The 14,103-nt window shown below is 40.0% G+C and overlaps 1 protein-coding gene across 3 annotated transcripts in view; it reads left to right on the forward strand.

Moving 5' to 3' along the window:
* The window catches only part of KYNU (kynureninase), a 57,864-nt gene that overhangs the window by 17,502 nt on the left and 26,259 nt on the right, over positions 1-14,103 (forward strand). For all 3 annotated transcript variants that reach the window (XM_056496234.1, XM_056496232.1, XM_056496233.1), the window contains 4 exons: positions 5,405-5,466; positions 6,579-6,650; positions 8,125-8,199; positions 9,518-9,664. In XM_056496234.1, coding sequence (XP_056352209.1) covers positions 5,405-5,466; positions 6,579-6,650; positions 8,125-8,199; positions 9,518-9,664 — 356 coding nt within the window. The remainder of the gene's footprint in view (positions 1-5,404; positions 5,467-6,578; positions 6,651-8,124; positions 8,200-9,517; positions 9,665-14,103) is intronic.

The raw sequence follows: 14,103 nt of genomic DNA on the forward strand, positions 1-14,103 counted from the left end.
ATCATGGAACTAATTGCAGCAGAGGGTTTCTTGGAGCATCATAAACCACTTGGACTAACACTTGAAGCCCTTTTAAAGAGCACTTGGTATTACAGAATCTCAGTCACTCTTCCAGAAGTAAAATGATGAACTTTCCCCTTTGATAAATGATTTCTATCTAGACATTTTCTGCTTTTCCTCTTTTAGGGAAAATCCAGACTCATATTTGAGAGCTGCTTATGCCAATGGAGCAGATAATTGGGGCAGGACGTGCTATTGATGAGTTCCCATTACCCTGCTGTCCCCCGTGCTGCAGGACTTTGGCAGGAGTGCTTCTGCTTATTCCAGAGACTGAGGAGCCCTGGAGACTCCTCCTGGTGAATTTGCCATGAAAGCAGTCAGCTGAGTGGGAATGCAAATTTCCTCTCTCACTGTTTGCTCTGTGTAGTTGCTGAAATAATCTTTCACTGGGATTTCCTTCAGAACTGTCTCTGAAAGGGGAAGAGACGTTATCTTGGCAGGGTCTTTTTCTCCCCAACCCTCCCAGCTGCTGTCAAGGCTAGGTTAGTAGATTTTGGGGAGATCTGGCCCATATTTCAATGCAGGTATTGAAGACAACTCTCAGTAGTGACTGTCAGAACTGAATTATCAGGCATTCATTTGTGCCATCACTAAGGAAAAATATTACCCTTATGTTGACCTACTGTATTCTAGATATTGTATCGTAATTTCTCCTCCAACTGCAGACAAGTGTTCAATGAGAAAATTATGGTCTTTCTCCTTCAAGAAAAGCAAATGGGGTTGGAACAATTGGGAGCAGAGACATTAAAGAATGTTGCATGGCAAGTTTATTTATAAACTTATAAATAAAATCCCTCTCTGAATTCTTTATGAACTTTCCAAATAGCTAAAATAGTGGGTGTTATTATTGGAGCAGAACAAATGCAATAAATTATTGTTATAGTTAGTCTATCCATGATAGAAACATTGAGAATATAAATATGAGTGTGGCTATGCTGGGCATCACTGGGCTATATTGAAAAATCCCATTCAGAATGAAATAAAAATTCCAAAATGCAGATTGGAGGTTCTGATTTTTAAAATTGCTACTATTGTACCTGATGTTGCTCAGGAGGTTAAGAAGTTACTTGTCTTGCTTTCATTACATTCAAGGGCAAGCACAGCATCCTCCTCTGTTAAACATCATAGGACATAAAAATGTGGAAATATAAAGGAATGGAGGGTGTTGAAATGCTGAACACAGCTGATTTAGGGCTTTCTCTGGTATGACCCATCTCCCTTGGCCTGTGGATATTCTTGTTCTGGTAGGGTTCAACTAGGAAGGTGTGGACAGCTGGGGAAAGGTGCCTTGGAATTTTCAATTGGAAACCTTGCAGGCAGACAAGAATTTCTCATGTCATATTCCCAGGCACCCAAATTAGTAATCAAGGTAAGACCACTGGTGGTCTTCATGTAACCAGGAGAGAGAGAGAGCCAAGATTCCCCAAAGGACAGCTGGAAGCTTCTGAGTTATCATCTTTCTGTGCATCACCTTCTGTGACTGTTTGCCTCTGCTTTGTTTGCAGAATGTGGAGCCCCATGCCAGGCTGAGCCCTGACCTGCTGCCACTGCCAGGGTCCCTCTGGCCCCAGCTGTAGGTTAAGAGTCAATGCAAAAAGCAGAGAATGAGGCTGGGACCCTTTCACCCTTAACCATCTGTCATGTAGAGGCTGCCAACTAAGTTTCTATTTTAATATTAATTTAACTGCATGGTGCATTGTAGGTGTAAGGAGATGGAAATGAGAGCTTTGCTTAAATTTCATCTAATTGCCCATCCATCTCCTTACTTTTATTTACCAACCTCCATGTGATACTTTACATGTGCTTTTACATCACCATGGCTTAACCCCAATGAACTCATTATAATTTTCTTCATGGTAAACAAATATTCTAAAATTTTCAATAAAAATTATGACTGAAGTCACCCTAACACTAACCCAGTTTTTGGTTTTTAGAATTATTTCCTGGGAAGTGTTTCCTGTTGTTTCCCTCAAAGATAGAAGGCATGGTTTGGATTCTGTTCTCCAGAATTTTTGGGGCTTTTTTTGATTAAATTGTAAAATGTTGTATAGGCTCACATCTGGCCCTCAAATCTATGTGGAAGATTTTGTTTAGAAAATACCCTCATGGCTTTTTATCAGAACACAGGTTAAGAATCACTCGATTCTTAGAATGCAGATGAATTAATATTTCTCAAATAATGGATGTATCATAGTAAATTCCAGTTTTTAATACTGTGGGCAATAATGAAGAGACTAAAATGATAAATAGAGGGGAAAAAATGCTATGTTAAAATGTTCTTTTCAATGTGGTATTCCACAGATTCATGAAATTATTTGGGTTGGAAGAGGTCTTAAAGTTCCAACCCTCACAATTTATGCTTAAGTACCATTTTCCAGCAAAAAATAATATTGATTGTGTATGAGTACGTAGCTGAATGAATTCTGAGTTTACTTTCTTATTGACTTTAATGTAAAAACAATAACAGAATTTTACTGTGTTTTCTATTCAGTATTGAATGTGTTATGGAAGAGAAGAATTGTCATTTCTCACCCTAAGCAGTGGTAGCAAGTAAAACTCTTTGGTGAGATTATTCAGGAATGGACCAAAGACTGTAAAACACCTTTGTCTGCTTAATGGTTTATAGAGCACGAACACCTTGCTTATTAAATGCAGTCACATTTTCTTGTTCAATGAAAGTTACAGTAGTAAATACCTTGTGAAATGGAGAGTCAAGGTCAGTGGAGGCCAAAGCTTTTTTTCTGTGCTCACACCAAGTGGCAGAACGCAGTGAAGGCAATCTCTGCTTCTCCTACCAGACTTTATTAAAACATTACAACCTTGGCAGGATCACCTTCTGATGGAACAAGATTAACTGTGTGGCTGCTGCTGTACGATGTGCTCGGGCAGGTCTCTGTTGAGGGAAGACTGAACGCTGAGCAGATTTGGAGTGACTTTGAGTGATAAGAATTATTTGAAATAACCAAAATGTTTTTGAAATTGGGGCCCTTAGCCTTATTTCCAATCATTTTACAAATGCTTTTGACTTACTCCACTGAGAATCAGACCTCCCCAGCAGTCAGAGAGGAGAAGGATGGCAGTGTCTGCCTAACGCAATCATAATTGTCTCTGAAGTTGTACTTTGCAAACGCTGCTTCCTTTTATTAAAGAGGAGATTTATCATGCAGAACATACAGGTTTTAGCCTGTCCTGGAGATATGGTATAAAGTTAGGAAATAAGGAAGGCAAACATAATTTTGTCTCCCGTGTGCTGGGTCTTTGAATATTGTAATAGGTTAATTGGATCATGGAAAGGTTGTTTTCTGAAATGCAGTGCAGGTTATAAAGGATAACAGTTTTCCAATGACATGGATGGGGTTTGTTTTGTGGGCATGAAATTCAATAATGGAAGGCTTTTAATAAATATATAATTTACGGAAGACCAAGACTTACATGACAAATGTAGTGTCATATTTAATTTGGGATGCTAGCATGCAGCTAGAAGTGATCTACGGATTAACCATTTGTTTTATATGGTATCAGTACAGCAGGCAGAGGATTGCTCGTGCAGAATTTTCTGTGAAAGCCACAGATTTCACAAAAGGAACAGAGGGACAAATAAGAACAATATCATTTCTTGATCCTGTCCCTTTTTTCAGCCTCAAGAGCTCCATAGAAATATTAAGACTGCAAATAATACTGTTTCGAGCTGCAATCACTCTCTCTAGCTGTCTCCTGGATCTGCTATAGAACAACCCCAAGGTGACCTCTTCCAGCAGCATGGAGCCTGCAGATCCAAAGCTATCAGAGGGAAGAAAAGAAAGCAAAGGAGAGGAGTTTAAGTGAAGAAAAAAGCTTGTTTTTCTTTATGAAGAATTAATCCTTCATGTATTTCTTTCCACAAATTTGACAATGTTCCTGGTGTCTGAAGGAGGAGGGACCTTATTCATGACATCTCCTCTTTGTTGTTGCTCATCCCCTGGACTGATCATTCCCAGCCACTGACACGTTCTCCAAATCCTTCTATCCAAAACCTGGAGATTTCAGCAATACTTGGGAATGTCCTTGAACACCTCAATGAGAATGGTGCTCAGCTTTGCCTGTGCTGGCAGAAGCCAAGGCCTGCTTGGGAGGAATGTATGGGTTAATTATAATAGACTTCCAAGTTCTTTGGCTAAATTTGCCTGTATTGGGTTCAACCCATGGTTACATCTTTTTTCATATGATGACAAAATACTCACTCTGTGAATTAGACTGTTTAGGATACACTGACAGTGTGTCAGGTGTCCCCCAAGGCAGAAATTCAGGATTCAACTTTCCTTTTCTTGTAGCTCCCCTTTCCCTTTTATAACTCCAAATCATATTTTCCTTCCTCTTTATTGATTCCAAAGTGGCTGTTGCCTTTCCTGCTTGCTTACCCTTCTTTTCATCCCTCCCCTCTCTGCAACCTCTCTCCACATTTGGTGAATCTGTGGCTGAGTGAGGATCAGAACAAGGTTCACGAGCACATCTCCCATCTGAAAAAGACTCTCAAGATATAGATTTGTCTCAAGGATGAATTTCTGCTTTTTAACAACAGACACCAAACATACCAGAAGGAAACAGGAATTGATTTTCTCCAAATCTTGGTGCCATCCTGCCCAATACACAATTCTCTGTCCTGCCTAAAACCTTTCACCAGGGCTTGACAAATGCAGGAGAATTTGTTTCTAAATACTTGTTTACAACAATTAGTTGTTACTAATTAGCTCTGCCTGTGATTAGCTGTAGTCCAAAGGCAGCTGTTATTATCCTCCTTGGAGCAATGTGGGTATGGCTTCCCGTGAAGCTGCTACATTAATAATGGTCTGTTATAACCAACAGGTCAATTTTGCTTATTTCATTTTTTAATTAGGGATGAGATTTATCTTGACATTACAGTAACCACTTAGATGATTAGCTCAGTATGTTTTCTCACTTGGGTTACATATGAACTTCTGACAAAAATAAGTCTTCAAGTCTTGCTTTACATATAGTCTTTGTGACCTCACTTGTCTGAGGTATTCAAGATAATAAATCCACTGGTGCTTTGCTGGGAAATGGGAAGATTTTGTTGGCTTTTTTTTGTTTTTTTTTTCTTTTTTTGCTTGCTGTGTCTGACCTGAAAAAAAAAATATTTTCCTGCCAGTGCAGTGTAGAGAGTCAGACAAGAAATCTTTTTATTTCTCTCTGATGACACCTCAAACGTTTGTTTCCTTTCAAGGCTTTGGAGAGACATTGACTGAATTCATGCTTTTGCTTTCTCACCACTGTTCTAAATGTCTCTGAAATTTTAAAGAAAAACTCCAACCATTTTTCAAACTTTTTTATCTTTTTATTATTTCAGGGGCCAAAAGACAAGAAATAGCCTTAATGAATGGGCTGACTGTTAACTTGCACCTTCTGATGGTATGTCTTTATAATGTATATTTGATCTTGTGTTGACAAGATTTTTCTCCTTTCTTTGTGTATGTGTGTAAACAAAGTGTTTTCTGAGGACCTCACAGAGACAGCACTGGGTGACAGATTAAGTTTTTAAGCCTTGGGAGTTGTGTCTTGAATAATGAATGTGCAAGATCTGGCCTGATTCAAGACTAAGCAGGAAAGTTGGACAGAGAAATATTTTCAAGGACACTGTAGAGGAAGTTTGAGCTGTTCTCACATGGGTTGTATGTCATTTGCCAGAGGAAATAGTATTACTTAAGAAACATTTGCAAGTAACTTCTCAAATTTCAATTCCACACCAAATTTCAAAGATAAGGAAACAGGAGCTCAACTGTGAGCAAGACAAAGCTGTAGTATCAGTCAAGCTTAAAATGCAGCTGCATACAAGAGATTACACTTAGAATTATGCTATTTTATATGTACTAAAATGGGCTAAAGCATTTTGATTTGCATACCATAGTGACCATAAATTGTTTCATTTATGCTCAGGTGTCCCTGTGGCTGCATAAATTGGCTTTCCACTATTTCCAAAGATTTGGTTCAACTGAGTGATCTTAGATGAGAAGCTTTGATTTGTGTGATTCTCACAAGGTTTATCACTTGGATCTGCTCCTTGCCAGGAGCTGAGAAGAAAAGACCACCCAGCTATAGTTGTGAGATCAGGTCTTTAGTCAGCCTTGTTTTGGAAGAAGGGATGATTCCATAACTAAAGTTTTAGGGCAAAGATATAAATCTTAATTCTTTTTCACTGCCTGCTGCTTTCCAGCTGCTCCTTTTGGTTGCTGGACTGAGCTGGGTGAAATCCCAGCTTCCCTGGCTGCAGTCAAAGCTTTGCCATTGATTCCTGTAAGTGCAAGTTTTCACAGCTGGGTTTTGGTGGCCTTTGGTATGGATATGTGAAATACAGTATTATAACACTTTCCTACTTTGATGAATCTTATATGGACAAAGAAATATTTGTAATTTCTGGGGATTGTCTGTAGCCTGAAAGTCTTTATTAAGTTATGTGCTGGGAGCATCTTTCTCATCTCTGCTTAGATAAATTTCAATATTTCTTTCTTTTTCTTCCTTAACAGCTATCTTTCTTTAAGCCTACTTCAAGACGCTATAAAATTCTTCTAGAAGCAAGAGCCTTTCCATCTGACCATGTAAGAAATTAATATTTCACCATATTTGTATTATTAATCATATTTTTCCTAAGAATATCAGTAGTATGATTTGAATATTTATTAGCTCATCTTGTCCAAGTAACATTACAATAAAAGAATATGTCAGATTTTTTTGAGCTTAGCATATTTTACAGATCGTAGCTTTATTCCTTTTGTTCAAGTAAGAAGTGTTGCATGAGGAAAAGATTGAATGAGTGCATTGATTTATTAGTCATTTTAAAGACATTGAGCAAACTACTGGCCTAAATCAACTAAAGTTGTAAATGTTTTATTAATTCTTGTTGCTGTTTTACTTTATGAAACCAAATCAATACAAACTCACAACATTAACACTTATATATCCCCAGACAGAGATGGAAATGTTTGTTCTTAGCACTTTAGATTACTAGTTCAAACATAATTTGTCTGCTATAAAATAAGAGACAATAGCCTGTGCATCAGAGCTTTGAGCAAATTAATCTTTGGGTTTGTGGGCCACTGATGCTTTATCATCAGCACTGTAAAGTCCTGGAAATTGATAACAAATTTGATCTCTAAGGTGCAATAAAAGTGACTCGAGCTACTAACAGGTTTATTTGTAATGAAGATGCTGGCACAGATCTGTACACCTCAAATTGCTTTTATTCTAAGTAATGTTCAGATTAATCCCACATTTGTTCCACGTGCACTTGTACATTTACACTCCATTCTCTTAAATTTCTATGGCACTTCAGTCATAATCTCTGCAACTGCTGTCACTTCATGAAATTTTAGACTCTTTTATACTGTTATTTGATTATTGTTATTTGACCTCCAGGACCATTATTTATCAATAAAATCGTCAGATAGGATTTTTCAAATAGCTTGAGAGTTTAAAGTTCTTATTTTCCTCCTGCTGTGCTGGAAATAGAAGAGGTGAGAATGTCACAGGGTAGGATGTGTGTGCTGGCCAAACCTTGTTTGTATTGGCAGCAGGGTGTGTGGGTACCCAGGGCTCCTGGAGAAGGGATGCTCAGTTCTCTTTGGCTGTTACCCCTGCAGGCTTGGCTTTCTGGCCTCTGGTGGAGAGCATCCATCACATCACATCACAGAACCATGGGATGGTTTAGGTTGGAAAGGACTTCAAGATCATTGTGTTCCCACCCCCCTGCCATGGGCAGGGATGACACCCCCTGATCATGCTGCTCAGGGCCCCATCCCCACCCTCATTCTGCTCCATGGATTTATCCTGTGGGATGCAGGCTTTGACTTTGTCCTTGCAGTCTCTCTCAAGAATTAAATTCAGATCTTTTTCAGTCCAAAGGCAATCTGTGAATTTCTCAGCAGAGTTGGATTATGCTTTCAAGCATTACTTATAGTGAAAGGCAAGGCATCTGAACACCTTCCTCAAGTTCTAATGTGCTTGTCCTTTTTTCCCTTGTCATTGTTTAGCTTGCATTTGTGTTAATGTTGTCTGCATGAAATTCTCTTCCAGTATGCTGTGGAGTCCCAGCTCCGACTGCATGGGCTGGATGTGGAGAAAAGCATGCTCCTGCTGCATCCACGGCAGGTTGGTGAGGAATCTGCCACTTCTGTTTGCTGCAGGCATATATTGTCAAATATTCTACTGTAAAATTTGTAATCTGTATTTATTATAATATAGATAAAATTTGTCAATCATAAAAAGACGTGTTTCAGCATATATTTTTTACTTTAAACCCCATTTTATAACTGCTGATTCAATAGCTAGATTTTCTGGAAGAACAAGAACAACAAAAACATCGATTTTCCCTATTTTCCTGTTTCCAAAAAAACTGGCAGCATCCTGAGTCACCTGCAAAATATAGTAACTCATTGAGAATGCCCAGTGTCCTTTGAATGTCCTGAGGTAAGAGATTGCCATAACACGAGCACCACTGTGTCTGCATCAGCACGGGCTGAGGGAAAGGTCTGCTCTGGGTAATATGCAATTCAGATTAATTTGAAAGGCTGCCTCGCTTCACTTCTGCAGCATTAAGAACTTTGTCACCTAACTATAAACCAAGGGTGACCTTTTGCTTCTGAAATCTGAGTCATCTTGTGAGTAAAGAGTCCACTCCTGAACGCTTGATAGATTTGCAGAGATTGTTGAGATAATAACAGTCCCTTGCAATTCAACCATCTTGCCCAAGCTTTTTTCAGTAACAAGTCTAATTTAATTCTAGGTTTTCACTGCCTAATTGATCCCTAGGTGGTGGTATGTTTTACAAGATCCCTTGCTAGGAAGACAGGAGGAGGATGGGGCAGTAATTTTCCTGTAAAGAATCAAAAATGAGGTTGATTTTTTTTTCTTGTGGCTGGAATTCTTCTATATTTAATGACCACAGGTTTGGGGATTTTTGTACTTTTGATGATGTGAGACATTGTTTTTGAAATATGAATATGGCAGGTTTATAATAGCTTCCTGTGGGATACCAAGTTTATCAGAAAAGTACAGAGTGAAACTGATAGACAACTTTCAAATCTTGTGGGTGTCACAAATTTCAGATGTCACTTAAAAATCATTAGATATTCTGTCTGTACCAAGAATTTTTGAATTTTTAAATTCTGTAAATTAAAACTGTCAGAAATATTAAAGAGTATGAAGCATGTTAGAGTATGAAGTGAATAGACTTTTTATAACAGGCACCTCCAAGATTCACTTGCTAGTGATTACTTTTTTTGAGGTTACTTGTTCATAGGCTACTTCATAGCACTACATTTGTATATCATTTCCAAGATAAGGGTTTGCTTTTGATCTCCTTATGGAAGCAGCCTGGATCAAGGTAAAATATGGATTGTGAAATAAGGAATGACAATGTCATTACTGCCAGAGCTGATGTAAAATGTGTGCTTTAACTTTGTTTTAGGGGGAGGAGACCTTGAGGACTGAAGATATCCTGGCAGTAATTGAGAAGGAAGGGGACTCCATTGCTGTCATTCTGTTCTGTGGGGTGCAGTACTACACAGGACAGTTGTTTGACATCCCTAGAATAACAAAGACTGGCCAAAAAAAGGTAGGACTGCTCCAGATGTGTCCTTTTCATACCAATTTTAGATCAGCTTTCTCTGTGAAGCATTTTAATGTCAGTTGTTCTGGGTTTTTTTGTGGAACAAAACACAGAAATTTGTAGGTCTCTGGTAAAATGTAAAAGCACTTTGTGCCCAGACCCTTTGGGGATTGTGTGCTGCATGAAGAAATAGCCCTGTGGGAGCAATCTTTCAGTCAGATGAATGTTAAACTATTTGGAAAAGGTAATTCATGACTATTAACTTTGACATGGCTTTTCTCGAAGGGTAGAATACCAAGAGCCTCAGTGAAGGAGGAGGAGGAGGCAGCCACAGCTCTAACCTGTCTTTGAAAGTTAGTCTGTGTAAGATTTCTGAGCTTTCTCGACAGACTTTCATGATTTTGCTCCTTTCCTGTAGCCGTGCAATGGCAGATTTTGCCCCCCTTGAGCAGGGAGGTGAGCTCCCCACGGAGCCAGCAGTGCTCAGACTCCACTGATGAGTTTTCCAGAGACAGGCACAATGTGGAGCACATCAACATCACAGGATGAGTGTGCCATAGTGATGACTCAGCCTTCAGAGCTTGCAGGCAGTGTGTTCTGTGGACATGACTCTTTAACCATCTCAACTGCCAGGAAAAAATAGTTTTTAATTAAGTTGTCTTATCAACAGGAGGTCACCAGACTTTCCATGGTGGCAGCCTTTTACTGGATGCACCTTATCTCATACAAGATTAAACCACTGAAGGGTAAACTCATTTAATATCACTGGGTTTTTGGCAAACCAGCTAACTCTTTATATTTAATGGTTTAACTCCCTGGAGAGGTTCCTGCCTCACAGCACACTATACATCTTCTGTAGCTGTAGGTTTGGCAGTGGAATTTTTCTGGACGTCAGGGCATAAGTTATGCTGATGGCAAGTGATGGTAAAGTCCCCCTGGGAGAGCAGAGCAGGTGTGAGAGCTGGTGCAGGGCCCCTGGGATATAAAAAGGGAATGTTCTCACAGAGCAGCACCTGCTGTTAAAACCCAGTGTTAAAAACAGTGCAAAACAAAACCAACTTCTGACATGGATGTAGAAAAGCAGGGTGAAAAGGAATGTGGGGAGTCAGCTGCAGGGGAAGTGGGTTTATGTAGGAGCTCCAAAAGCAACACTGGTTTTGGTTTCCTGGAGTGTCTGCCAGCATTTTCTGACCACAAAAAATCACAGCTCCACAGTGCTGGAATGTTAGAAAGGGAAGACAGGTCATTAGCAGGATGATGCCACCCACTGCTCTTCTCTCTCCTGGTGGCAGCAGAGCTTTCCTTCAGCTGCCAACACCTACATGTCTTCAGTGCTGCTTCCCAGAAAGCTGCTCTGTGATGTGTCTGAAAGGTGTCTGAGAAAGAGAGAGAGAAATTTTTCTTCCTTTCCATAAAGATGAACAACCTAGAAAAAAACCTATTGCTTTACCACCTCTCCAAAGATGCTTTCTGGACTGTGGGCTGCAGACTTGGATATGTGGAAGAGATGCAGATTCATTGATAGCTCTAAACTGCCCCAAAGTGGTGTTGTGGAGTGGAAATGGATTTGATGTTTATAAAATCTGAGGTGATAACCAGGACTTGGTGGAGAAAGACTGAAATTTCTGCAAGGCAGTGCAAATAATAATAATATTAACTCAGGGCTATGGGCTTCCACAGGGATGCACGCAAAAAACACCACACACTTTACCCAGAGACTGTATCATGTTCCTGAAGAGGAAAGCAATTTGTGACAGCAATTCAGCATTCCAGCAGGGGCAGGTAGATGTCAAAGGCCTGCTTCCATCTGAATGCCTGTTAGAAACGACATAATGTAGACATGAAGTTCTTCTTCCACAGGTTTTTCAAGAGAGAAAAAAAAAAAAAAAAAACCAGCAAATTGAATTTCTAGTATCTTTGTGCTTCGAGTGTGCTGGATTGAGATCCAGGTAGATTCATGGACTAAAATGTCATTAGTATACTGAAAAAGCAAAATTAATTCAACCTGAAGAACTGTTTGAGTACCCTTAAGGCTTGAAAAGCATGAGCCAGCCGTGTTTTTATTTCCCTCCTGTCAGATACACTCAGCTCAATGTCCTTACAGATTCTGCCCTGGGGTTAAGTGATGTTTATATGTTTATACAACCCCTCCATGCAACAAACTGTTACACCGCACTTCAACATCTGCGGATGACAAATATTTACTTGAACAGCCACAAAATCGTTGATTCATGAAGAGTTTCTGTTGGTAAGAAGCATTTCTGCTGCCTGCTGCTTATCTTGGACTCAGGGCTTCTGGTTATCAAAATGCCTGGAGTGTGGGGTTTTCAGATGAATTGGTTCCTCTCCTCTTTTCCCAGGCAAGAGCCCGAGTTAGGAGCTCTGTTGGGTTGGAGGAAAACAAAATGTTTCTATGGGTTTAATTGCACTTACAGCCCATATCTCCTTCAAGAGCTTCTGCACCTGATGAATCCAGCATTGTCTTCTAGTCAAGATATTGTTACAGATAGGCTGAAAGTCCTTTTAAAAGCAGATAAGACTGAAAAGTCATGTTTGTAGCAAAAATGCAACGTTGTCCTTCCCAGGGATGAAGGGTGGTGGTGAATGACCCTGCACTCCTGAACAGAAAATAGGTTGGGGAGATCTGACAAGCAAACGAGTCAGAAGAGGAAAATACAAGGTGAAAATGTCATTTGAGAAGGAGAGAGGGAAAAAAAAAAATCACTTGTCAGCCAGTATGTCAGAGAGAAAAGTCATACACAGATGGTCTTAATAATTCTTTTAATGTACAATTGAAATCAAGTCCCACAGTGTTGTGCCCTATCAGGGCTTGGCTAGAGATTTGAGCTGTGAGCTCTGGAGGCCTGGAAAATGTCCTAGGATTCTTGAGGTCAATCATTTATGAATTAAGTTACTGATTTCCTTTTACATTTTTTAAGCCAATTTCCTAAGTTCTCTGCGTACATTAAGATTCCTCCCAGAGTGAAAGCTCTGCACATAGACAGCTTCATTAAGTCATTAAATATTAAATGAACTAAATTAAGCTTGAAAAATTACCTCAGGCTATTTTTCCATCTAAGGTCTCTCAGATAAATCGAAATTACTACGTATTGTGCAAGAGACTCATCAGCAGGCTGAGGAGGATGTAACAGTTTTCCTTGTATCATACTTTCAAGCTTGCTCTAGAGGATGGAGGAGGCTGAGTTGTTTTATTCTTCTACAAGTGAAGAAATGGCTGACTTTTAGGAGACTCTACCTTTCAAACACAATTTTCATTTCATAAGTTACATTGTACTTTCCACTGACTCCATATCGTTATGTAAAATATTTTAATCTCTTGAGTCCCAGTAGGAAGAGCTTTAAGATCCTTCATCTTCATTTCTTTTCCTGTCTCTCTTTCTAAATGTCCCAGCTTTGCTGGCGTGAAGCTGTCATTTCTCTCCCTCTCTCCAAATGTCATTGTCCATGCTGAGTTGTTACCTGCTGGTTATCAGCAGCTACCCAGACACTTTGCAGAAATGACTTTTAGATGTCAGAATAAAACGGGAGAGGCAGGGGAGAGCACATGTCCTGTCCTTTGCCCGGAGCAGATGGAGAGCTCAGCTTCCCCCCCACTCTGGGGAAGCGCCGTTCCCACGCAGTCCTGGTTCTGCGTGGCTTGTGCAGGGAGAGCTGCTTCAGTTTGTTTTACTTCTTCCATGCAATCTGTGTGGCTAAACATTTGCTGTTTGTGTGACTCAAGTGCCAGACACCTCCCTGGGAAAGCGAACCAGCACAACCCATCTTGCAGATGACGACTCGAACAAACTGGTGCGGGTGGGCGTTTCTGAGACGATGCGGGAGCCCTGCCAGCACCGAACCCGAATTCCCAGGCTGTGCCTCAGTACTGCTGAACAGTGCCCAGTAGGGTCTGCCAACCAATGTCAGAGTGCTGGGCAGCAGCTAAGGGAGTGCAGGAGGATGATCTGTGGGTGTTATGTCAATGACCTTCTTTTTTGTGGGCTCTGAGCTTACTGTGGGTTCAAGCTGATCTTTTGCAGCCATTGTCAGTGCCCAAAAAGTTTGTCCATATCAAACATTGTGTGGATGTGGTTATGGAGCTTGATTACTGTGAGGGTTTCCAACCTGCCACTGTCCCAAGGGGTCTCCTCCTGCCTCCCAACTACTGTATTTTCATAATGTGATATTGTGTGGTTGAACATACTTTTTTATGCAGTATGCGATGTACTGACAGGGAAAGGACAACTGGTTTTGGCACATGATTTATAGAATTTAATTTCTTACATGCTTTTTCTTTATGAACAACTTCTTTTTTTAAATTTGTTTCAGTTTTGTTACTGTACAGCCAGACACACACATTCTGCAAGACTCTCATTGTGTTATTCCTGCTTTCCAGTGAATCTGTCATAGAATTGCTTCCAAAAGTTTGTGTGGGATGTATGTAC

Source organism: Oenanthe melanoleuca, chromosome 7, assembly GCF_029582105.1.
Source record: "Oenanthe melanoleuca isolate GR-GAL-2019-014 chromosome 7, OMel1.0, whole genome shotgun sequence".
NCBI lineage: Eukaryota > Metazoa > Chordata > Aves > Passeriformes > Muscicapidae > Oenanthe > Oenanthe melanoleuca.